The sequence below is a fragment of the Esox lucius genome, chromosome 2 (assembly GCF_011004845.1).
Source record: "Esox lucius isolate fEsoLuc1 chromosome 2, fEsoLuc1.pri, whole genome shotgun sequence".
NCBI lineage: Eukaryota > Metazoa > Chordata > Actinopteri > Esociformes > Esocidae > Esox > Esox lucius.
In genome coordinates, this window is record NC_047570.1 from 396,766 (window position 1) to 421,686 (window position 24,921).

The 24,921-nt window shown below is 40.6% G+C and overlaps 1 protein-coding gene across 6 annotated transcripts in view; it reads right to left on the reverse strand.

The window, feature by feature from the left end:
* Positions 1-696: 696 nt before the first annotated feature.
* LOC105031116 (protein kinase C-binding protein NELL1) overlaps positions 697-24,921 on the reverse strand; it is a 781,285-nt gene continuing 757,060 nt past the window's right edge. For 4 of the 6 annotated variants that reach the window (XM_029124715.2, XM_029124717.2, XM_029124711.2 and 1 more), the window contains 2 exons: positions 4,844-5,068; positions 3,129-4,319 (listed from right to left, as the gene is read on the reverse strand). In XM_029124715.2, coding sequence (XP_028980548.1) covers positions 4,269-4,319; positions 4,844-5,068 — 276 coding nt within the window. In that variant the 3' untranslated portion in view covers positions 3,129-4,268. The other 2 variants (XR_003782803.2, XR_004576720.1) reach the window with 2 other exon arrangements.

Genomic DNA, 24,921 nt, shown 5'->3' on the forward strand with positions numbered 1-24,921 from the left:
TGCGCAGCTTTTGTGAGGAAGAATGCAAATTGTCTGTCAGTATTTTCTTATAACATGCTGCATTCATCTTGCCATCAATTTTCACAAGACTCCCCGTGCCTTTAGAGCTCAAACCCCTCCAAAACATCAGTGAACCTCCACCTTGCATCACAGTGGGCAAGGTATTCTGTTCTGTTCAGGGGCCTTGTTGACTCCTCTCCAAACATAGCGCTTGGTCTCATCAGTGTGCCAGAAGCTGTGAGTCGTGTCAAGGTGTTATTGTAACTACGCTTTTTTGTAGCATTGGCGCAGTAAAGGCTTCTTCCTGGTAATTCGACCATGCAGCTGATTTTTGTTAAAGTATCGTCATATTGTGCTCCTTGAAACAACCACACCGTGGCCTAGCCTGCTCAGTGCATCCACGTGAGACCTAAAAAACTCACTGACTATTTATACACAGACACTAATTGCAATTTTAAAAGCCACAAATGTAGGAAATGTACCTTTATTTGCCATTTTCACTTGTGTGTGTCACCTTGTGTGTCTGTAACAAGGCCAAACATTCAAGGGTATGTAACCTTTTGATCAGGGCCATTTGGGTGATTTCTGCTATCATTATGATTTAAAAAGGAGCCAAACAACTAAATGATAATAAATGGTTTCATATGATCACTATCCTTAGGTTTTTTTGCATGATCAGTCATATTTTCAAAATCAATGCCAAAATGTCACAACTTCTGCCAGGGTATGCAAACTTATGAGCACAACTGTATATATTAGGGATGTGTTTTCATACCGTTCAGTACAGGATGTTCGGTTTGGTACGCATTGTAATCCGAATGAATATAGTCTAGTTATAATCACAGGCGTTACATTTTTGTGTATGAAACTCAGAGTTTTACCCTGGAGACCTTGGAGACATTACTTAGCAACTGAAGTAGCCTGGAACATGTAATGCCGTCTCGTAAATAAATATGGCAAACACAAACGACAAGCCAGACCTTGAGGACCCCCCTGTAGGATTCCAGGTTTTTCAGTAAAAAAAAATCTAGTTTTGTTCCCTATAAACATGTTGTGTAAGCTGATGAAGCCCTCTAAGCATATGTCAATTTCAAATTTATGGAGCCTGTCGCTACTTTCCAGACAATTCCTTTTCACCAATTTTGTTCCATCTCCTTCTCCATTATGGGCTTTCCTTCTTGGTTTATTTTGTGAACACGCATTTTACCGGGATGATATATATAACATAAGTAGGGGAGCAAAGTTTGCTTGCTGTACTGTATAAACTACAATGGCAGCTTGAGACCAGGATGACAAACTGCCAATTCCTCCTTTGTCTACTATAGCATATGCTGTGAAAACTGAAAAGAAGCTAAAGAAAACCATGATACAGTTCTCCGTAGCTAGCAACCAGGAACCCTAAGCTAACGTTATAAAGGTTAACAATAACATGGAACTCTAAGTTAGCACTTTTTTTTGGAACAGGTCATTTTATTTTTTATATTATTATTTGGGCATTGGGGCAGAACCGCTTCCTGACCGGTGAGTAATTGCAAAATGCTGTAATTGTTTATTTTAATTGAAAGAATCCTACTTAGTTCAGCTTTAACTACAAAGGCAATGGGCAAAGTTTTTTTTTTTATGTTTGCCATGTTTTTTTCCGCTGTACTGAACTCGTATCGAACTGTGACTTAACATTTTTGTGACTTTTGCATACCGTTACACCCCTAATATATATATATATATATAGACAGATAAATAGATGGGCGACAAATTTAATGAAAAACCTGAATACAACTAGGAACATAAAGAACTTCCAAACAGGTGTACTCAGCACTTGACTTGGGATTAAATAAGTGCAGGAACTGACAAATCACAAATTAGACCATGTTCATGAAAATGTATGTATTAATAAGGCCTGCCTAAAATTCGAAGTACCGAAACACTGTTCCGGACCATTCCAGCCAAAGTCAAGCACTGAGTATACTACATGATACATATAAGCAATCAAGATCCTATCATGCAATGTGGCATCTATGCTGAGCAAGCTCAGTTGACCTTGATTTTGGATCAAGGTGGAACGAAGAAAGGATCTAAGAGACTTTGAAAGAGGGTTTATTGTTGGGTCTCGTCCAGGATGTCCCATCCACAGGGCATGAGGGGTCACTGAATTGTGGTTTTCCTCAGATCAATGAAAACATTGCGTAGATATGAACATCCCATTTGCATGTTGGTTTAGCATAGTGACTGCTGAGCCGAGAGGAATTTTCATCCTATCGCTGATCTCTGTACAGGTTTCCACTTCCATTGGTTAAGATCAGGTAAGTAAGCTAATCCTAAATCTGTGCCTTTGTACAACTTCTATTTAATGCAAGTTTCCTTGCTGTTAAGGTGATGGGACTTGTACAGACTATGAAATCTACTGAAAAGGGTTAAGGCAATACAAAAACAAAGTTAAAAAACAATATAAATAATCTATAGCTTTCTCACACAGTTGTCTGAAAATGCTCAGGTCCTAAGAAAGTGCAGAGGTGATTTTTCAGCCTTCCTCTTTTTACAGAATCCTGCTTTACATAATATGTACAGCTAAAATTACAGAACAAAATAAATAATAGTAGTCACAAAAACATGGCTGAAGAAGACTATAATGATGGTAGAAAAAAACACTATAATCCTATCATGATATGTAATACCATTTACATACAGACTTGGAAATATGTATAACATTATTCAACAATCCAATGAATCTGAAAATCTTGATTGACATGGATGATGTTGGTATAATTTCTTAGCATATTTCATTGTGTATTCCTTGATGTTCATTTGTACAGCAGTGGATTGATCTGGATTTGTAAGGTGGTCAATACAATTCACAAAGAACCAAATGAAAAAACATTGAAGTCATGTCTGGGTACCATTATGGGAATGCAGAAAAAGAAGATCAACATTAAAAGTTATCACATTACAGTGTGATAGTGATTCCTCCATTGTCATCAAATTCATTTTCAAGTTCTTTCTAAACATCTTTGTTCTGCAACGTTTTTGGCAATTGTTCATTTGTCATGCATTTCCGCTCCCATCTTCTCTGATGCGGGTGCAGGTTTGACATTTTGACAACAACACTCAGGGCTTATCTCAGATCTGAGGTAAAAAACAGAATGTGCTCAATTACGATTATTATTTTAAATCAGTACTGATTTAGAAAAAAGGTTTTTGCAATAAAACATGATAATGACAATAATGATAATTCAATAGTTTGCACTCATGATAGATGAACAGAAATGTAAAAAAAGAGGATGGTTCAATTTATCCACAACAGTCATTTTAATTAAAAAGCAAACAGTAGGAAATTACCGGAAACGCAAAAGGACTACTCAGATTTGCCCAATAAGAAACCATCTTTAATTGCAAATGATGTTTTACAGTGTGTAGTAATGAATACGACCCTGGTAAGGGTGAAAGTTGACCACTTAACAGTAATGTCAGTGATCCTGCCTTACTAATAACATACAGCTCCTGGAGCTATATGTCAAATTCAAACTGGTTGTTTGGTATGCTAATCTGCTCTGTAGCTTACCAGTTTGCAGTACACCAACTGTTCCTACTGATCCTTGTACTGTTTCTTAAGAATATGCCATCTGGGTTCGTGTTCCTAAGGCATCTAACGGAAAAAGCAAACTGAAACTGAAAGGGGCATGACATGTCAAATGAGAAAATTTGATTTTATATTAATATAATGACGATACATGAGGTTGTAACTGGTGAAGTCTCACTGTTTTAATACAACATATCTCACAAACCCCCTTTTCTTTACACAATATGATAAGACAACAGACAACACTGTTGGGTTCGATTCTCATAGTGCCATGTGATGGTAATTCCATTGCTTTGGGTTGAAGCATCTGCTGAATAACCTAGTGAGCGATAGAAAGACAAACAGACGCAGAGAGATTGACACACAAAAACACACACACTGACAAGGTTGCAAGTAGGGGGTGAGTAAGGAAACAGTTGTTTCTGGGTGGCTGTAGTTGTGGGGCAGACACAAACTCAGTCTCTCCATCAGTCAGGACGTAAAGAACCAGTGTGGACAAAACTTCAACCATTGCCCTAATACCCTGGCATAGTGTGTGTGTGTGTGTGTGTGTGTGTGTGTGAGAGAGAGAGAGAGAGAGAGATTGTGTGCATGTGTAGTAACCGGTAGAAAGACTGTGTGAGCATGCCATTTCAGGATTGGAGGAAAGGAGAAACTGGCATGGAGGTGCGGAGGTCTTCCACAAGAGGATTGTTTAGTTGTTCTGAAGGCAATCCAGGTCCACTGAGCAGCACACATTTCCATTCTGAACACAGCAATAATAAGAAAGGAATACAGAAAAGGAAAAAGGCAGTTATGCTCCATTATGGTTGGGCATGTTCCAATACATATGTGATCCTAGGTGAGGTTAGGGCATCATTTAAAATTAATGGTTTTTCTGCTAACCTCTGGAAAAATGCTTTTAAAAGGTACATAATAGTATGCTAGATATTACACAATAATGATAGTAATAATACTAATAATTATTTATTTGTCAAGAACGTTGCAACATTACACAATCATCTGAAAGTGCATAAAACAAATTATTACAAAACAAGTAAACAAATCAGAGAATATAAAAATATAAGTGGAACTTGTTCAGTTCGTTGCACTTGCAGGAAGTTCTTGACATTGACTGGGTGTGCTTGTGTGGGAATGAGTCTGTTTGCATGCTCCTGTGTGTAGCCTTGTCAGTGTGTGTGTTTGTGTATGTTTTGTGTTCTCCTTTGTGTCTTTGTGTTTCTGTATGTTTATGGTGGGTGAAAGATGACAAGGTGTTGTTGTTGTTACCTTGCATTTGCAAGTGGTGCAGGGTGACCCTGGCAGAGGCCATGTGGCACTGCTGAGGCGGGTGATGCCAGCAGGGTCCTGACACGTCTGCCTGATGTCATAGGCAATATTGTCTGCCACACACGGGTCAGCGACGCAGCGCGGGCAGCATTCACCCTTTGCCACTGCAGAGTACTTGCATGTCAACACTGGACATGCCAGGGGCCAGCAGTCCACTTCCCCTTCCTACAGAATGAAAAAATGAAAGAGTAACAGACAGAAAAAGAATTAGAAAGAGAGATGAGAAAAAAAAGGGAAGGGGAGATATTGTGAGTGGAAGAAAAATAAATTAAGAACCATCGTTGGATCAGTTAAATCTAGTTACAAAAAAACAGGTAACTGTTAGACATTGAATGGATGAAGCTAGAAGTTCATAGACAATTGTCTAAGGAGTTCTCTGATCTGAATCAGCAGAAGGCAAAGTGCAATCAGTAATGTGGCTTGGTCTCTGACATGCATACTATCAGTTTGAAATCACAGGCTCATACTCTAGATATTGTTTCTGCCTTGGTTTGAGTCACTTGAAGGTAAGGCCACAGGCTACAGTACACTTTAGGAAAAAGATGCCAGGTAGAAACCCATTTGTCCCTGTAACACATTATGTAATAACCTGACAAAATGTAATAAATTCCCACTTCATTATGTAATAACATCTGCATTTTGTAATAGTCTGCCACATTTTGTTATAAACAGTTTGAACACAAAATGTAATACATTTCCCCACATTTTGTAATAAATTATTACATAATTCGGTGATTAATACAAAAATAAGTAACAAATCACACACCTGAAAATAAATAACCTGGTGCGAGAAAAAATATCAAACGAAATAGAAAAATAATAATCTTGCACATTGAAACTGCTTACAAAAGTAATATTTTAATAGAAAACAGCACCGTTTCGGAAAAACCTTCATCAGATATAAAAAACATGGTGAACAGCAGGTGTTAGTATAGGATCAATTAGCCAATCAAAATGTAAACAGTCATGACATCAAAATGATATAATTACCCTAATCAGATCAAAACAACATTATTCAGATTATTCAACAATTGAATTAACAGATAAACAATATCCAATCAACCAGGACCAATCATGATATAAAGTTACATTAATAAAGCAACAACTAGAAAAGTTTGTGGGCCAATGCTATTATCATAATTCACCACCAGAAATTACTTTTATAGATACCAAAAGTAAAAAAGAGGAAACTTCTACAAAAAGACAAAAGATATACCCTATACCGTCTTTGACTGAAATGTTGCTGTTTTCTATTAAATATAACTTTTGTAAGCAGTTTCAGTGTGTGATTATAATTTTTCGATTACATTTATGTAATAACCAACCAAAATTTATGTTTTCTTCTGTAAAGCTACAATTTTAACAATCAAGCTACAGTTGTGCTCAAAAGTTTGCATACCCTTGGAGAATTGATAATATATGTACCATTTGTAAAGACAACATGAGTGAGCAGGCAAAACACGTCTTTTATTTCTTGTGGGATTCATGTTAAACTGTAGATCATAACAGAATGGCATAATCATAAAACAAAACATGGCAACAAAGAAATGAACTAACCCCTGTTCAAAAGTCTGCATACCCTTAGTTCTTAATATTGTGTATTGGCCCCTTTAGCAATGAAACCATGCAGTCTTTTGTAATAGCTGTCTATGAGGCCCCTAATTCTTGCAAGTGGTGTAGCTGCCCATTCGTCTTGGCAAAATGCCTCCAGATATTAAGGTCAGGGGACTGTGATGGCCACTCCTGAACCTTCACCTTTTTCTGCTGTAACCACTTGGTCAACTTGGCCTTTTGCTTAGAGTCATATTCGTGTTGGATCCATGCACAGCTTTCGTGCAGAAGAATGCAAATTGTCTGCCAGTATTTTCTGATAACATGCCGCATTCATCTTGAATCGTTTGTATGTGTATATATGTTTCCCCTCTGCTCCCCACATTGTGGCTCATTGTTCTTGTCGTGTTTGGATGTCGTGTGTGTTGCCGGTATTTGTAAGTACTTGTTTCATTGTGTATTGTCGTTTTTGCTGCTTTAGTCAGCCCTTTGTTTTTGTGTGTTTTGTGCTCGGTGTTTGTTTATTTCTTATATATTAAAGACTCAACACCGACTACACCTGCCTGCACCTGGTTCCTTGCTCTCGCAACACCGCACTGCACCACCTTTTGTGACAAAACTTATGAGCACAATTGTAAATTAAACTTCCCAAATATGAAATAAGACCTCTATGACCTCTGTGTCCCCTTGGCGTTCACATAGCCACATAAAAGCTTTTTATTTCTAGCAGTGTTGACGAAAGCTTTTGATAAGGCTCCCCAAAAAGACCATCAAAAAGTTCAGCTTATTCAAAATGCAGCTTCTAGATTTCTTACAGGGACCAAAAGGTCAGATCACATCACCCCGAATCTTAAGTCACTACACTGGGTACCTGTCAGCCATAGAGTTGAATACAAAGCAACACTGCGTATGGCGAAACTTGGTGAGTGCCAGGGCTAAACTGGGTGAAGCAACCCATGCTGCCCATCTCTGGACCAGACACCCTGTCTATTTTAAAAAGTTTGAGATCATGACTCAAACCATCACTGTTCATGGATGCTTTAAGTGAGTAAACACTTATAAGCTTATTTTCAATCAAGTTTTTAACTGCACCACTATATATATATTTATTCATTGTTCTTATAAATCAATTACATTTTCTTACAAATAGTCTATTAATGTACAATCCTGTTTCCCAAACATTTGGGACACTGCGTAAAATGCAAACAAAAACAGGATACAATAATGTGCATATAAAGTATCCCTATATCCCCCCGCCAGGGCTACGCTTTGTCACCAATCCTGTTTGTAACTTTTATAGACAGGATATCGAGGCATAGTCGGGGTGGGGAGGGGTTGCAGTTCGGTGGGCTGGGGATCTCATCGCTGCTTTTTGCGGATGATGTGGTCCTGATGGCATCATCGGTCTGTGACCTTCAGCACTCACTGGACCGGTTTGCAGCCGAGTGCGAAGCGGTTGGGATGAGGATTAGCACCTCTAAATCTGAGGCCATGGTTCTCAGCAGGAAACCGATGGAGTGCCTCCTCCGGGTAATTTTCGTTCCTACCCTCACCTATGGTCATGAAGGCTGGGTCATGACCGAAAGAACAAGATTGCGAGTACAAGCGGCTGAAATGGGTTTTCTCAGAAGGGTGGCTGGCTTCTCCCTTAGGGATAGGGTGAGAAGCTCAGCCATCCGTGAGGAACTCAGAGTAGAGCCGCTGCTCCTTTGCGTCGAAAGGAGCCACTTGTGGTGGTTCGGGCATCTGGTAAGGATGCCCTCAGGACGTCTCCCTAGGGAGGTGTTCAAGGCACGTCCAGCTGGGAGGAGACCTCAGGGTAGGCCCAGGACTAGGTGGAGAGATTATATTTCGACACTGACCTGGGTACGCCTCAGGATCCCCCAGTCAGAGCTGGCAAATGTGGCTCGGGAAAGGAAAGTTTGGGGTCCCCTGCTGGAGCTGCTGCCCCCGCAACCCGATACCGGATAAGTGGATGAAGATGAGATGAACTGAGAATTTTAATTGTTTATGGAAAAATACATGCCCATTTTAAATTTGATGCCAGCAACATGTGTCAAAAAATTTGGGACAGGGCCATTGTTACTCTTCTTTTCTTTTAACAACACTCTGTAAGCGTTTGGGAACTTTTCAAAACTGAATGTTTTGAAAGTGGAATGTTGTTCCATTCTTGCTTGATTTAGGATTGCAGCAGATCGGGGTCTCCTTTGCAATATTTGTTATTTCATGATGCGCCAAATGTTTACAATAGGGGACAGATCTGGACAGCAGCCAGGCCAGTTTACCTCCTGGACTCTTTTACTACAGAGCCATGCTTTTGTGGTATGTGAAGAATGCGGTGCATTGTCCTGCTGAAATAAGCAAGGCCTTCCCTGGAAATGACGACATATGCTGGATGGCAGCATACAGTGGGGGGTACAAGTATTTGATACACTGTTGATTTTGCAGGTTTTCCCACTTACAAAGCATGTAGTTTTAATCATAGGTACTCTTCAACTGTGAGTGACAAAATCTAAAACAAAAATCCAGAAAATCGCATTGTATGATATTTAAGTAATTAACCTGAACCCAATAGAAAATCTTTGGAGGAAGCTGAAAGTCCGTATTGCCCAGCGACAGCCCCGAAACCTGAAGGATCTGGAGAAGGTCTGTATGGAGGAGTGGGCCAAAATCCCTGCTGCAGTGTGTGCAAACCTGGTCAAGAACTACAGGAAACGTATGATCTCTGTAATTGCAAACAAAGGTTTCTGTACCAAATATTATATAAGTTCTGCTGTTCTGATGTACCAAATACTTGTGTCATGCAATAAAATGTAAACTTAAAAATCATACAATGTGATTTTCTGGATTTTTGTTTTAAATTCCGTCACTCACAGTTGAAGAGTATCTATGATAAAAATGACAGACTTCTACATGCTTTGTAAGTGGGAAAACCTGCAAAATTGGCAGTGTATCAAAAACTTTCCTTACATTTTCAACAGGGTACTGGCTGCAGACTTGGCCGATGTCTGTTTGAAAGGAGGAAGCACCCTGGTACAGTATGTTGCTGACCTTCTACTTGCCTCACCTTCTGAAGAAGCCTGTATCTAAAATATCATTACCCTTCTGCAAGCATTAGAAAGAAAGGGTTCAAGGTCTCAAGGACGATGGCAAAGTTGGTTTACCAGCAGGCAATGTATTTGGGTTATGTGTTAAGAGGAGGTGAAAAACATCTCTCTAAAAACTGTATATATCTGCCATTTCTGCCTGCCCACAGCCAAGAACACAGATAGAGCTGGCAACGTTCCTGGGCATGACGGGGTACCGTGGGATGTGGATCCCGGAGTACGCCAAGCTGTCTCACACACTTCGAGATCTGGAAGTAGCAGACGCCTCATCTGGCAAGACGACACTCTGAGCGCCTTCACTGAACTGAAACTGGCTCTACAGCAGGCTCCAGCATTGGGTCTGCCCGACTAAACCAAACCCTTTGATCTCTACGCAGCAGAAAAAAAGGGGTTTGCAAACGTAGTCTTGATCCAGAAACACAATGGAGCCAACCGTCCTGGTACAGCCACAGGCTCTGTCCTGTGGAAGGAGGAATGCCCAGTTGTGACCAGGACCTTGCTGCAGCAGGGTTCGCACTGAAAACTTCAGCAGGACTAAACCAGGGGGGTCAAATCACCCACAATGTTGCAGCCTTACTCGAACCAAGAACCCAACACATGACAGCACAAAAACTGTCTGGATAGGAGATTCTCTTAACAGCTCCAAACGTCACTACCAAACGCTGTAGCACGGTCAACCCAGCTGCCTATTTGGCCACCGAAGAAGATGGACAAGAACATTACTCTTGCCTCGACTATGTCGCTAGAGAAACCAAACCCAGGTCTGACCTAAAGGACACTCCTATTCCAGATCCCGAGCTAGAGTTCTTTGTAGATGGCTTGTCCACAAGAATGGCTGACGGGTCTGGACTAGAGATTGCCTGTCGATTTATCTGCTTAGAAAGCTGAACTTGTTGCACTAACTAGAGCATGACCTCTTGCTTCCCAGAAATCAGTGAACATCTATATTGATTCCAGGTATCCCACTGGTGTGGCCAGTGACTTTGGCATCCTCTGGATGCATCAAGGGTTTTTAATTTCCACTGGTGCATATATCAATAACTCCATACAGGTCAGCGATTTGTTACATGTTATTTTGCGGCCCTCCCAGCTTGACATAATCAAATGCCCCGCACACACACGTGCTAACGACAGGGTGTCTGTATGTAACTCAATGGCAGACAAACCAGTGAAGGAGGCTGCACAAATCCCTTTAATTGCTGCTGTGACTCACACACAGTGTGCCACACGGGAAAAGGGGGAGTGATAGCTAACCTAGGTAGGCTCGAGGGCTTTGGAAAGCATGTGAGAAAATTTGAAGGGAACACAACATAGAGAAAACTGGCCCTGTGAAACAAGGTAAAGCCCCCCCACCACATGGTCCATTTGTACACTTATAAATGGAATTCATTGACATGACAGAGAGAGGTGGTGACAAACGCTATTGCTTGGTAATAGTTGACAAGTAGGGTAGAAGCTTTTCCTACATGAAGCAAGAATGCAAAGTCTGTTGTGAAAAGTTTAATGACGGAGGTTGTACCAAAGTTTTGGGTACTAGAAATTCTCTCATCTGACCAAGGGACACATTTAAAAATGTGACTAAAGAACTGTGCCACACACTAGGCATTCAGCAAAAGTACTTGTGTCCATGGCATCCACAAATGGTCGAGAGAACGAACCAATCCCTGAAAAACAAACTGTCTAAATGCTGTGCACAAACAGAAATGAACTGGGTGGAATGTCTACCTCTGGCACTAATGGCACTGCGCTCCTCTACTAGTCAGAAGGCTGGTTTTACTCCACATTAAATAACTGGCAGACCAATGAGGACTCTTTTGGAGCATCCTCCAAACATTGACTTGCATCAAGCATATGCATTCACAGGTCAAGGAGGCACAAGGACCACCTTCCCCGACGCAACCGTGCCACATATACCAGCCTGGGAACTGGGTCTACTTCAAGATCTACAGGAGAACATGGAAGGATCCACGATGGATCAGCCCACACAGGTATTCCTGACAAATCACACAGCACTGCGATTTTCAGGGAAAGATAACTGGGTCCACGCCAGCCACTACCGAACAGACCACAATCCTCCAGCACAGGAGGACATACATCAGGAGTCCAGCCTGGGCTCAAAGAAGGACAAAGCCGGCAGATAAACACAAGAGCAGGAAAGTCAGGTGACCTCCTCCTCTGCTGCCTGGGTATGATAGCTGCAATCCTGGTCAGCCTACTGGTGGGATTTCTGTGGAGTCCAGAATCCACAGGGACCACCAAGGGTGGGCCTGGAAAATATACTCTGACAGCCGAACCAAACGATAAAAAAACATGTCACCACAAGTAAACGCACTTACACTGCACCTCAACACTTCCACCACTCACCAACACACTCCTACAACACATTTTGGGGAAAGCAAATAGGGGAAGACCTAGCAGGGAACTTAGAGCCCATATCAGCAATGTGCAGAGACAGAAATACAACTGAATTACAGTAAGATCCCAGGCAAGAAGGCAGAATATCTAGCCCTGGTTATACAAGGGTTCCCAGAAGGGGCATTGAATTTAGCAGAAACACTTAAAATTACAGCCTGTTACTTGCAGCGTAGTTGCCATGTAACTACGTAGTAACAAGAATTTAAGTATGTGATAAGAATGGATAGTTATGTAGGAACAATGTACAGGTGCTGGTAATAAAATTAGAATATCATCAAAAAGTTTATTTATTTCAGTAATTCCATTCAAAAAGTGAAACATGTATAATGTATACATTAATTCCACAGAGTGATATATTTCAAGTGTTTATTTCTTTTAATTTTGATGATTATAACTGGCAACTAATGAAAACCCCAAATTCATTATCTCAGAAAATTTGAATATTGTGAAAAGGTTCAATATTGAAGACACCATACTCTAATCAGCTAATTAACCCAGAACACCTGCAAAGGCCTTTAAATGGTCTCTCAGTCTAGTTCTTTAGGCAACACAATCATGGGGAAGACTGCTGACTTGACAGCTGTCCAAAAGATGACCATTGACACCTTGCACAAGGAGGGCAAGACACAAAAGGTTGGCTGTTCACAGAGCTCTGTGGAAGGGAAGGAAAAGATGTGGTAGAAAAAGGTGTACAAGCAACAGGGATAACCGCACCCTGGAGAGGATTGTGAAACAAAACCCATTCAAAAATGTGGGGGAGATTCACAAAGAGTGGACTGCAGCTGGAGTCAGTGCTTCAAGAACCACCACGCACAGACGTATGCAAGACATGGGTTTCAGCTGTCGCATTCCTTGTGTCAAGCCACTCTTGAAAAAGACACAGCGTCAGAAGCGGCTCGCCTGGGCTAAAGACAAAAAGTACTGGACTGCTGCTGAGTTATGTTCTCTGATTAAAGTAAATTTTGCATTTCCTTTGGAAATCAAGGTCCCAGAGTCAGGAGGAAGAGAGGAGAGGCACAGAATCCACGTTGCTTGAAGTCCAGTGTAAAGTTTCCACAGTCGGTAATGGTTTGGGGTGCCATGTCATCTGCTGGTGTTGGTCCACTGTGTTTTCTGAGGTCCAAGGTCAACGCAGCCGTCTACCAGGACGTTTTAGAGCACTTCATGCTTCCTGCTGCTGACCAACTTTATGGAGATGCAGATTTCATTTTCCAACAGGACTTGGCATCTGCACACAGAGCTAAAGCTACCAGTACCTGGTTTTTAGGACCATGGTATCCCTGTTCTTAATTGGCCAGCAAACTCGCCTGACCTTAACCCTATAGAAAATCTATGGGGTATTGTGAAGCGGAAGATGCAATACGCCAGACCCAACAATGCAGAAGAGCTGAAGGCCACTATCAGAGCAACCTGGGCTCTCATTACACCTGAGCAGTGCCACAGACAGATCGACTCCATGCCACGCCGCATTGCTGCAGTAATTCAGGCAAAAGGAGCCCCAACTAAGTCTTGAGTGCTGTACATGCTCATACTTTTCATGTTAATACTTTTCAGTTGGCCAACATTTAAAAAAAAAAAAGTTTTCTATTGGTCTTAAGTAATATTCAAATTTTTCCAGATACTGAATTTGGGATTTTCATTAGTTGTCAGTTATAATCACCCTTATTAAAATAAATAAACATTTGAAATATATCAGTCTGTCTGTAATGAATGAATATAATATACAAGTTTCACTTTTTGAATGGAATTACTGAAATAATTAAACTTTTTGATGATATTCAAATTTTATGACCAGCACCTGTAGGTGTTACATGTATTTTATGAACAAAGAACGATACTACTCCAAAACAACTTAGTAAACAGACATGTGATAAAAAAGCCATTTTGAAAGTATATAAGTGTCAGTCTTATTCGTGCTTATGAGTTTACCATTTAAATGTGACTTTACTAATTATTATATTGCAAGTTCGCTTGTGGAATAACGGATTTAAGAGAAAAGAAAGATGATGCACATTTTTCTGCTTTGCGCAACTTTTCACCTAGCCAACACACACTTCGGGAATTTGGTTCTTGCCAAACCAAAAGCCGCGTTGACATCAATCACAAATGTATGAATTGATTATAGATGCATCTTAGGAATCAAGCCACAGAAAACACTTATCTGTTGGGTGTCCTACAGTCCCCACATGAACGTTCATTTCTCCAATATGCCGGATCAAAAGTGCTCCAATGTAGGTTATTATTTTGTTGCGTTAAAAGCAAGAAGCAAATGAAATGGATAGGCTTAACAAATACGAGTTTGTCAAATTTTACTTTTGTTGAAGACAATTAAACTTTAATATTAGAAGGCATACTTTAAAATGTGGATATCCAAAGGTACCTGGCTCACTATGCAAATCTCACAAAATGTTGTGTTGTTTCCAAATGTAGTTACAAATAAGATCCATTCGATTGTGGTGGAAATTGTTATGGAAATCTTGAACTAAGGTATATTTGAGAAATGTTTGTCTTTCCATTGGCAAATCTTTACTTTGATTGTGACACACAGAATCTGTATAATAGCAGAGGATTATTAGGTACTTTTGACCATGTTCTCCTGCCTAGACAAAGAAGGGTGTCAGTCCTTTTGTTCCTCAGGAATGTGGTCCTTGAGGGGGAAGTAGGAGCAATTGGCTTGTTTAGGTAAATGCAACAGTAAACATTATGGCAGGAAGGAAGGTGGGGGGACAGCCCGCCCTTCGGGTAAAACCTATGTGACACGAGACAGATGGGCAACAACTTACCACACCCCTTTTAACTGTAATAAATAAGGACTGTTCATGTATTAAGTTAGAGACTCCTCGGACGATTATGTTTGTAAGCGTTTGACGCATCTCTCTTATTTGCAAATTATAATAAATGGTTAAATTGTGCCAAGATAATTTTGTCTCTGTTCTTACTCCTTCTGAGTTCTGATCAATAAAATTGCCACCACAGAAATATACATTAAAACTAGTCCATTTCGTAATAACACCTGATAAAAATACAATAAATATGTGGTAAATTATCATTTGTTTTCAGTTAATATTCCATTCATCATCGTCGTGTTGTAGCATATTCTTTCCCATAACTTGTGTTCTTTACCTTTACTTACAATGTAATTTCCTAGTATGTCCATCATCTTGTTCTTATACGGTACCAACAACACAGTGTAAGTACTGGGAAAGAGGGCTGTAATTTGAAGTGGTGTCTGTTCTCACATAGTAACGGTATAGTTACAAGGAAAGAGGGCTGTTATTTGAAAAGGAGTCTGTTCTCATGTAGTTACAGTGTAGTTACAAGGAAAGAGGGCTGTTATTTGAGGTGTTGTCTGTTCCCATTTAGTTACACTTTAGTTACAAGGAAAGAGGGCATTAATTTGAACCAGTGTCTGTTCCCACAGAGTTACAGTGTAGTTACAAGGAATGAGGACTGTAATTTGAAGTGGGGTCTTTTTTGCTGGTCCGGTGTGCTGTCCATTTACGGCATTTGCATTTGCAATTCTGTACAACCACACAGCCTCTATCCAGCTTGGTAGAGTGGGAGTCCCAAAGTCTTCCCCCTTGGAAGTGATCTCAACCTGTATAGAGAATTTCAGTAAAAATCGTTGTTGAGTACACAATTACTGGACTTGTCCCTGACAATAATTTGTTCAGTAACAAAAACAACTGTGATCATTACATTTTTTATAATTTACCATTCTTTGTTCAAATTTTACTGAAATCCTATTTTACACATCCCATTATGATGACACCAGTGTGTACAAACAATATTAAAAACTCTTTGTTGAATACATAACAGAAAGGTCTGCTATTAACCCATGTCTTACAGATGTTACTTTACTTGTCTTGAAAAGTTTGTTATCACCCAGAAGAAAAATAATGTGTATAATGTGTTTTGTAGTGTACAAATCTGCAGTAATAATGTTGTTATTAGTATTAACTGACTGAAGGCAGCATACATTATTCATGAATTAAACATTGAATAATAATTGCAAAATTGGGGAGATAAAAACAAACACATAATTCAAGTTAGATTGTTTGCATGGTTTCCAACTTACAGTGGATTTAAAAAGTCTATAGACCCCTGTTAAAATGCTAGGTTCTTGTGATGTAAAAGAATGACATAGATAAATCTTGTCAGAACTTACTCCACCTTTAATGTGACCTATAAAGTGAATAATTCAATTGAAAAACAAACTGAAATTATCCAAACCAATAACCTGGTTGCATAAGTGTGCAAACCCTTAAACTTGTATTTTGTTAAAGCACCTTTTGATTTTATTACAGCACTCATGTGCACAGCCCTTTTCAGATCACCCCACAGATGTTCAATTGGATTCTGGTCTGGCCTCTGGCTGGACCATTCCAAAATATTAACCTTTTTCTGGTGAAGCTGTGGTTTTGTGCCACAATTGCCTGGTATTTGGAACTTTTTGTGCCAAAATTGCCTGGTATTTGGAACTTTTTGTGCCAAAATTGCCTGGTATTTGGAACTTTTCATAATTCCCTCCACCCTGACTAAGGCCCCGGTTCCAGCTGAAGAAAAACCGCCCCAAAGCATGATGCTGCAACCACCATGCTTCACTGTGGCTATGTTGTTTTTTGGGTGATGTGCAGTGTTGTTTTTGTGACAAACATACCTTTTGGAATTATGGCCAAAAAGTTCAACCTTGGTTTCATCAGAGCTTTTGGGGGACTTGATGTTTGTTTTTGTAAACTTCAGCCGGGCTTGGATGTTTTTCTTTGTAAGGAAAAGCTTACGTCTTGCCACCCTACCCCATAACCCATTCATATAAAGAATACGGGAGATTGTTGTCACATGTAGCACACAGCCAGTACTTGCCAGAAATTCCTGCGGTTCCTTTAATGTTGCTGTAGGCCTTTTGGAATCCTCCCTCACCAGTTTTCTTCTCATCTTTTCATACATTTTGGAGGGACGTCCAATTCTTGGTAATGTCTCTGTTGTGCCATATTTTCTCCACTTGATGACTGTCTTCACTGTGTTCCATGATATATCTAATGCTTTGGAAATTCTTTTGTAGACTGATATCTTTCAACAATGAGTTTGTTTTTCAATGCTTTGGAAGCTCTCTGCGGACAATGGCTTTTGCTCTGAGATGCAATTAAGAAAATGTCAGGAAAATCCTACTAGAACAGCTTAACTTTATTTGTGATTAATCAGAGTCTCTTTAAATGTTGGAAGGTGTGTAATGACTTCTATTTAACAAGAGTTTGAATGTGATTGGTCAATTCTGAACACAGCAAAATCCCCAGTTAAAAGAGGGTGTGCCCACTAATGCAACCAAGTTATTGTAAGGTTTTTATTTTCAATTTTTCCCCCTCGAGTTTTTCAATTCAATTGTTCACATTATAGGTCAAAAGTGGAAAATGTTCTGACATGATTTATCTTTGTCTCATTCTTTTACATCACAAGAACCTGCCGTTTTAACAGGGGAGTGTAGACTTTTCATATCCACTGTAACTGTACATACCTCTGCTTTAATGGCAGTAAGGGCAATGGTGGTTTGGTCCACATTGTCCCTCCTGCAGCATTTATTTATGCTCCTGGTTTCCTTGAAGTCTTTCAGAAATTTCTTGGAATTGTGTAATACTTCCTCAGGATTTCTTACTATAACACAGCAAAAGATATGCGTTAGGACATATTATTCATCGGTTAAACATCTACTGAGCATAATGTACCTAATCTATAGCATGTATTTAATCTCCAGTCCTGCAGTATCCTTGGTAATACATAACAGTTGTGTAGCCCAGGAAAAATACAACTATTAAATGGCTTAGTTAGCAGTTCACAAGAATCAATTGTTCTATAATGGTAAGGTCAACAAAAATATTCCAAGTCTGAATCTTAATCAGTATTCAAACAGAAATGGTGTGTGCCTTTGTAAAATACAAATCAGCTTCACGTTAATTGCCTTGAATGCTTATTTAGAGGAATCTTTCACCACAATATCCAATAATATATTTTTGGTGTGTGTGTTTGTCCAGAACTTTTATTCACTCATTTTCTTTTGGATTAAATGTTGGGCGAACAAGCAAACTATTTAATAAAGTTACATGTGAAAACCCTGTGAAATATACCAACCCAAAGTTGTAATATATTACAAACTTGCAAAGCCTTTTAGCAATATGGTTTTGAAAAATATTTTCATGGACTAATCTTGGAATATTGTTTTTGCAACATTTGGACAGCCCTAGTCACTAGCTAGCATCCTTGCAAGCTTCAGTAGCGTGCTTGCTAAAAAAAAAAATATTGGAAAGCTTGGTTCAACATGAATTGCTTGCTTTAAGTACAATTTGGGATCATAATTATGGTACAAAAGGTGTTGGATAGTGAATGCTGTCAGGCCTGCAGTCATCAGTGCAGTCCTAAAACAATGTTAGAGGTGCCTACCGCCACCTACTGTATGCGTGTAGCACGATGTCCCAATTTTTTTTTAAAGAAATTCCCTAAATCCTAACTTAATCACCTGTTATTATAATAATATTTATTATTTTTATATGAATAAACATTGTTTAAAATTAGGATGTATGTTATTTCTATAAAAACTTTATGCCCAACGCATACACCCAGCAACACGCCAGTGGCCCACCAGCTTTTTGATGCTGGGGCCGCCGAACGTTTCTACAAAGCGCCCGGCCAGCCATTTTTTTTATAGCACGCGTCACAGTTGGGCCGCTGGTGGGCCGCTTTCATGACAATGCCTTCTAACAATACCCTGATCAGCAGCTCACCAGTGGCCCGACGGCGGCTAGCCGCTTTTATGCACTAAACCCAGCGGGATGCCTCACGCCCCAATATTAGGTTTTATTTATAATAATCCTTTATAATAATTTTGGTCATATCACAAATGACAATGAACTGAATAAAAACAATTTATTTCATATAGTGCAAGATGCATACAAAATAAACATGCATTATACAGCAAGCATACAAAATAAACATGTGCAAATGAATTTAAATAAAAAATGTACAACATCAAATAGTTCAAGAAAACGTGTCGTTTTGTAAATTTTTTATTTCAATTTTTATTTCAGCAACAGAGAGTAAAATTACAGTATTTGAATGTGAAAGTACAAAATAAACATAATACAATACTAAATAAACATGGGCTAGAATGGCAGTAATATACATAAATATGACCTAGCAGCAATCAATAGTTATTGAATATCATAGATAAATCAGTGCAATAAGCTTATGAATGGTGGCATAACACTAAAACTACAGTCAGAATTAAGAACATTCACACAGAGCTATAAATATATTAAGAGGATAATGCAATCATATATATAACACTGTACAAAGCAGCAGTTAAAAAAAAAAGAAATACAGTACTGCAGCTTAGCAGCAATATTGGTTGTGCTGGAGATGTTATTCATATTCACGGCAGGTCCCTTGTACCGCCGCAACATCTCCCACCTGCACGGTCAGCTGCCCCTTTCTGGTACCTGGGGACCTGGTTCTGGACAGCATCATCAGTGGCATCCCAGTTGGAAAGATTCTTCCTTATGGCTCCTGTAATACAGTAATCAGATATTGTACTTAAATGGTCTGAAATGATTTTGAGAATTGCATGACATTCAAGAAAAATGAAATGTTTCATGAAGACAACATGCTAGCGCAACTATAGTCTTGTTTTTACCTGATTGTAGAGCCAGCTGTGCCCTCGGCTTGATATTATTTTCAGTCAGACGTTTATAAGAAGCTAAAAAGCACAATGACATGTCAATAGCTTAATAGTGAAATAAACAAAATTGCCATATATATGTAATTTCAGAAAGGCTGTACAGTATTGCATTTCAGTAAAGGGCACACATTCAGACAAATGCAGTTTCATTAAGACAAGATGCTAGCTAACTATAGTCTTGTTTTTACCTGATTGTAGAGCCAGCTGTGCCATCAGCTCAACCTTCTCTTCAGTCAGCCACTTGATCTTCTCAGTTAATTATTCAGTCCTAAATATCTGGTTATTTTACAATCAGAACTCAAATCGCAGTGTCTGGCAAAATGATAATTCTTACGTTCATGTGCAGAACTAAAACTTCCCCCTACCTCTGCCTTCTTGCCCTTAAAAAATACATTGAATTGACAAATACAATTGGAAGCAACATGCTTTAATAACAAGTTAAGCATCTGAGTTAAGTGAATGAACCCACACTTACCTATGTAGCCATCCTCTACATGGTGGCGTGGAGTACCTCTCTGGTGCCTTGGAGTATGTGCTTGCGCCATCCTAAAAATAAACATAAAAGTTGGTGAACAGGTAAACATGGTGAAACCAAGTAAACATTGCAGAAATTACAAGATCAACATGTAATTCACATACCTGGCATGGAACTGCTGCCACACAGTCATCTTCCTCCGGGAACAAAACTACAGAAAACAAAATTGCAACAGTAACGGAATTGCAACAGTTTCAGGTTTAGCTAGTCTATCTAAATATAATGCCAAGAGTAACGTTATCCACATGATGGATTTAGCCAACGTCATGTATCAGTTGATAAAAGTTACAAGGAGTAAGAACATATTATAAAATTCTAACTTGTTGATACCCTAAGAAACACGATTTAGACAAGTTAGCTAACAATGTTACTATATCTGTTCAACTGTTGATATGCGAAGAAGCACAAAACATCCGAACTTGAGGATAAACGAAGAAACAAAAAATAGTAAGCAACCAAACTTGTGGACACACGAAGAAACAAGGGTTACTGTAGGTATTTCATCTCAGGCCTACGTTGTTTTTTTCAAGCTCAGTTTCTCTAAACTGCCAATGGTTTAGAACTTGCGTTCAGCTACCAGTAACTTGACTTTTAAGAATTTTTATGTTAATAGAATATTGCAAACAGTCATTGTTTAATACAAAACAGTCATTACGTTCTTACTCAGTAACCTAACAACTCTTAACGCTAGTTATTTATAATAGAACAGAACTCACCATAGATAGAAGTTTTTGCGTTCAACAATTTATTTTGGTCCAAAAAATCCTTGATCTTCGTTTGTTTCGGGAGTTCATCAAATTGTAGTAAAACAATTGTAGTAAACACATATTGTATTGTCCAATTCAGAGCATATAGATTATACCTTATACACTTTGACGAGAGAACCAAGTCGCTAAAATTAACGTTCCTTCTAGTTTTCACGGTACAACAGTATGGGATCCAAATGGCGACTGTCTTGCCTTACACATGTGCAATTCGCTATAGCGCCATTTACTGACACGGCAGTGTTTAAACACAGTTAAGAACTGTCCCTCATGAAGCATTAAAGTCGAGGCTATAGACGAGTTGAGCCGGTACCATGCAGTGGAAAATGCCCATTAGTTTGGGAAAATATTATGGTAAGCAATGGCGAGATGTGTTTACTGTAGATGTCTACACAAATGTCCTTTACACAAGCAATAGTGCAATAGTTAACCCTATTTTAGACCTACTGTTGGTCAATCGTTTTGGCTTTAAAGGTAAATGCATTGTTAGTCACAATGTCTAGTTACTGGGCCAAAAGGAAAATAATATTGAAAAGAGTTGAGAGGGACAAACAGGACATTCACTTGAATCACTACATGCTACAGAAGTTGCATCGATTCCAGAAAACCAGGAAAATGTTGAGCCATCTGTAGACTTCAGAGCTGGTATGTAAAATGTATTGCTGTGATGCTTAATTTGTGATCCTGTAACTAAACTATATACTTTGTTAGATTTTAAAATTTCTGTTCCCTCTTTCTCAGAACCAGGTTTCTCCCCAGTTTCTCCCCAGTAATCCAGACTTCACAGAGCCAAGAGTTTGAGTACAAGTAAGTGATGTTATTTGTGACGTTTTTTGTCTTGGAAACTATTGCTTCTATTTAAGATTAGGAATTATTTTATCCATAATCTGTTTTTCATTAGGGCACTTGACTTTCTGGATAAAAGGTGTCGAGGTGTGTTGTACATATCATTAGCTTTGCACAGTTCAATTATTGTTTCATTACTGAATATGCAATCTCTGCAGTGAAATTAAAGCTGTTATGTTTGTTCCCCCAGCTTGTCAAGAACTAAGCTTTACACCACCAGCAGCAAATTTACCCTGGCAGCATATGGGTGAAAACGCTGGAGGTATGTAATACGTTGCGCTAAACTAAGTTTTACATCTAAGTCCAATTCATTAAATGTATGCAATTACTTCAAACATATTTTTACATCAATGATTATCAATAGGAGAAAGTAATTGCTTTGTTATTGGCCCTTGGACGCCCCTGGCATCTCGTGTACAGCACAAAGTTTTCAGCTATGAAGGTATATTCTAGGCCTATGTCTTATTGTCCAGTGTTTTAACAGTATTGAAAATATTGCCTTTAGTAGTTTTTTTTTGTTTTTTTTATGTAGATTTCCAGAGACTCCAGAATGAAAACCAAGCTCTGAGGGGGGAGAACCAAGCCCTGAGGGAATGCAATGCACAAGCAGGTGAGAATGTGCACTCTTTTTTAAATTTTACTTTTTTGTGTGCAATGTAGGTTCAGAATTACCATATGCCTTTGATTTTGTAGCTTCGGATGACACCGGCTAACTTGAAGAGCAGGCAAGTAGGGACAATGTTGTAGACGTTTGCTCTCACTGGGCAATCAGATACAACTTGCAAACAACACCTGTGGTTGTTAGTTTAATACCTGTACCATGTAGTAGACCTAGATATAAATGTCGTAGTTTAGTATTTGAGGGACCAGGACTGACTACTTTATTCTTTTATTCTGGGAACCCCTGTAGGTGCGTTACCTGAAAGGAGCATCTGACCGTGAAGGCAGAAAAAGGCGCCACACAGCTGAGAAGGACCCACAGCCGACCCCTTAAACCTAGGCTGACTACTGACACCCCAGCATCACTGAACTGGAACACTTTCTTTATCCTGCAGTCAGTAACATCAAGAAGCCAGAAGTGCCAGACTACTCTCACCAAATCCACCCTGTTTGTTTTTGTATTTTAACTTTAGTATTGGCTTATTTCATTCCGTCTTAACGATTCTATTATAGTTTGTAAATCCTATTTCATACCTGTTACTTGATATTGCACATTAACTAGTACCAAAATTCTACTTTCTTTTCATCCATCCATCCATCTTCTCCCGCTTTATCCGGGGCCGGGTCGCGGGGGCAGCAGTCTAAGCAGGGATGCCCAGACTTCCCTCTCCCCAGACACTTCCTCTAGCTCTTCCGGGGGGACACCGAGGCGTTCCCAGGCCAGCCGGGAGACATAGTCCCTCCAGCGTGTCCTAGGTCTTCCCCGGGGTCTCTTCCCGGTGGGACGGGACCGGAACACCTTCCCAGGAAGGCGTTCCGGAGGCATCCGAAAAAGATGCCCAAGCCACCTCAGCTGACCCCTCTCGATGTGGAGGAGCAGCGGCTCTACTCTGAGCTCCTCCCGGGTGACCGAGCTTCTCACCCTATCTCTAAGGGATCGCCCGGCCACCCTGCGGAGAAAGCTCATTTCGGCCGCCTGTATCCGGGATCTTGTCCTTTCGGTCATGACCCAAAGCTCATGACCATAGGTGAGAGTAGGAACGTAGATTGACTGGTAAATCGAGAGCTTCGCCTTGCGGCTCAGCTCTTTCTTCACCACGACAGACCGATACATCGACTGCATTACTGCAGAAGCTGCACCGATCCGTCTGTCAATCTCCCGTTCCATCCTTCCCTCACTCGTGAACAAGACCCCTAGATACTTAAACTCCTCCACTTGAGGCAGGCACTCTCCACCAACCTGAAGTGGGCAAGCCACCCTTTTCCGACTGAGGACCATGGCCTCAGATTTGGAGGTACTGATTTTCATCCCCACCGCTTCACACTCGGCTGCAAACCGTCCCAGTGCATGCTGAAGGTCCTGGTTAGAAGGGGCCAACACGACAACATCATCTGCAAAGAGCAGAGACGAAATTGTGTGGTCCCCAAACCTGACACCCTCCGGCCCCTGGCTGCGCCTAGAAATTCTGTCCATAAAAATTACGAACAGAACCGGTGACAAAGGGCAGCCCTGCCGGAGTCCAACATGCACTGGGAACAAGTCTGACTTACTGCCGGCAATGCGGACCAAGCTCCTGCTTCGGTTGTACAGGGACCTGACAGCCCTTAGCAAAGGACCCAGGACCCCATATTCCCCAAGCACCCTCCACAAGATGCCGCGAGGGACACAGTCGAATGCTTTCTCCAAATCCACAAAACACATGTGGATTGGTTGGGCAAACTCCCATGAACCCTCCAACACCCCGTAGAGGGTATAGAGCTGGTCCAGTGTTCCACGGCCCGGACGAAAACCACACTGTTCCTCCTGAATCCGAGGTTCTACTATCGGCCGTATTCTCCTCTCCAGAACCCTGGCATAGACTTTCCCGGGGAGGCTGAGAAGTGTGATCCCCCTATAGTTGGAACACACCCTCCGGTCCCCCTTCTTATAAAGAGGGACCACCACCCCGGTCTGCCATCCCAGAGGCACTGTCCCCGACCGCCACGCGATGTTGCACAGGCGTGTCAACCAAGACAGCGTTGGTAGGGCACTGTTTCCCTCTCCTGAGGCGCCGGATGGTTTGCCAGAATCTCTTCGAGGCCAGCCGATAGTCCTTCTCCATGGCCTCACCGAACTCCTCCCAGGCCCGAGTTTTTGCCTCCACAACCACCCGGGCTGCAGCCCGCTTGGCCTGTCGGTACCCGTCAGCTGCCTCAGGAGTCCCACAAGCCAACCAGGCCTGATAGGACTCCTTCTTCAGCTTGACGGCATCCCTTACTTCCGGTGTCCACCACCGGGTTCGGGGATTGCCGCCTCGACAGGCACCGGAGACCTTACGGCCACAGCTCCGAGCGGCCGCTTCGACAATGGCGGTGGAGAACATGGTCCACTCGGACTCAATATCTCCAACCTCCCTCGGGATCCAGTCGAAACT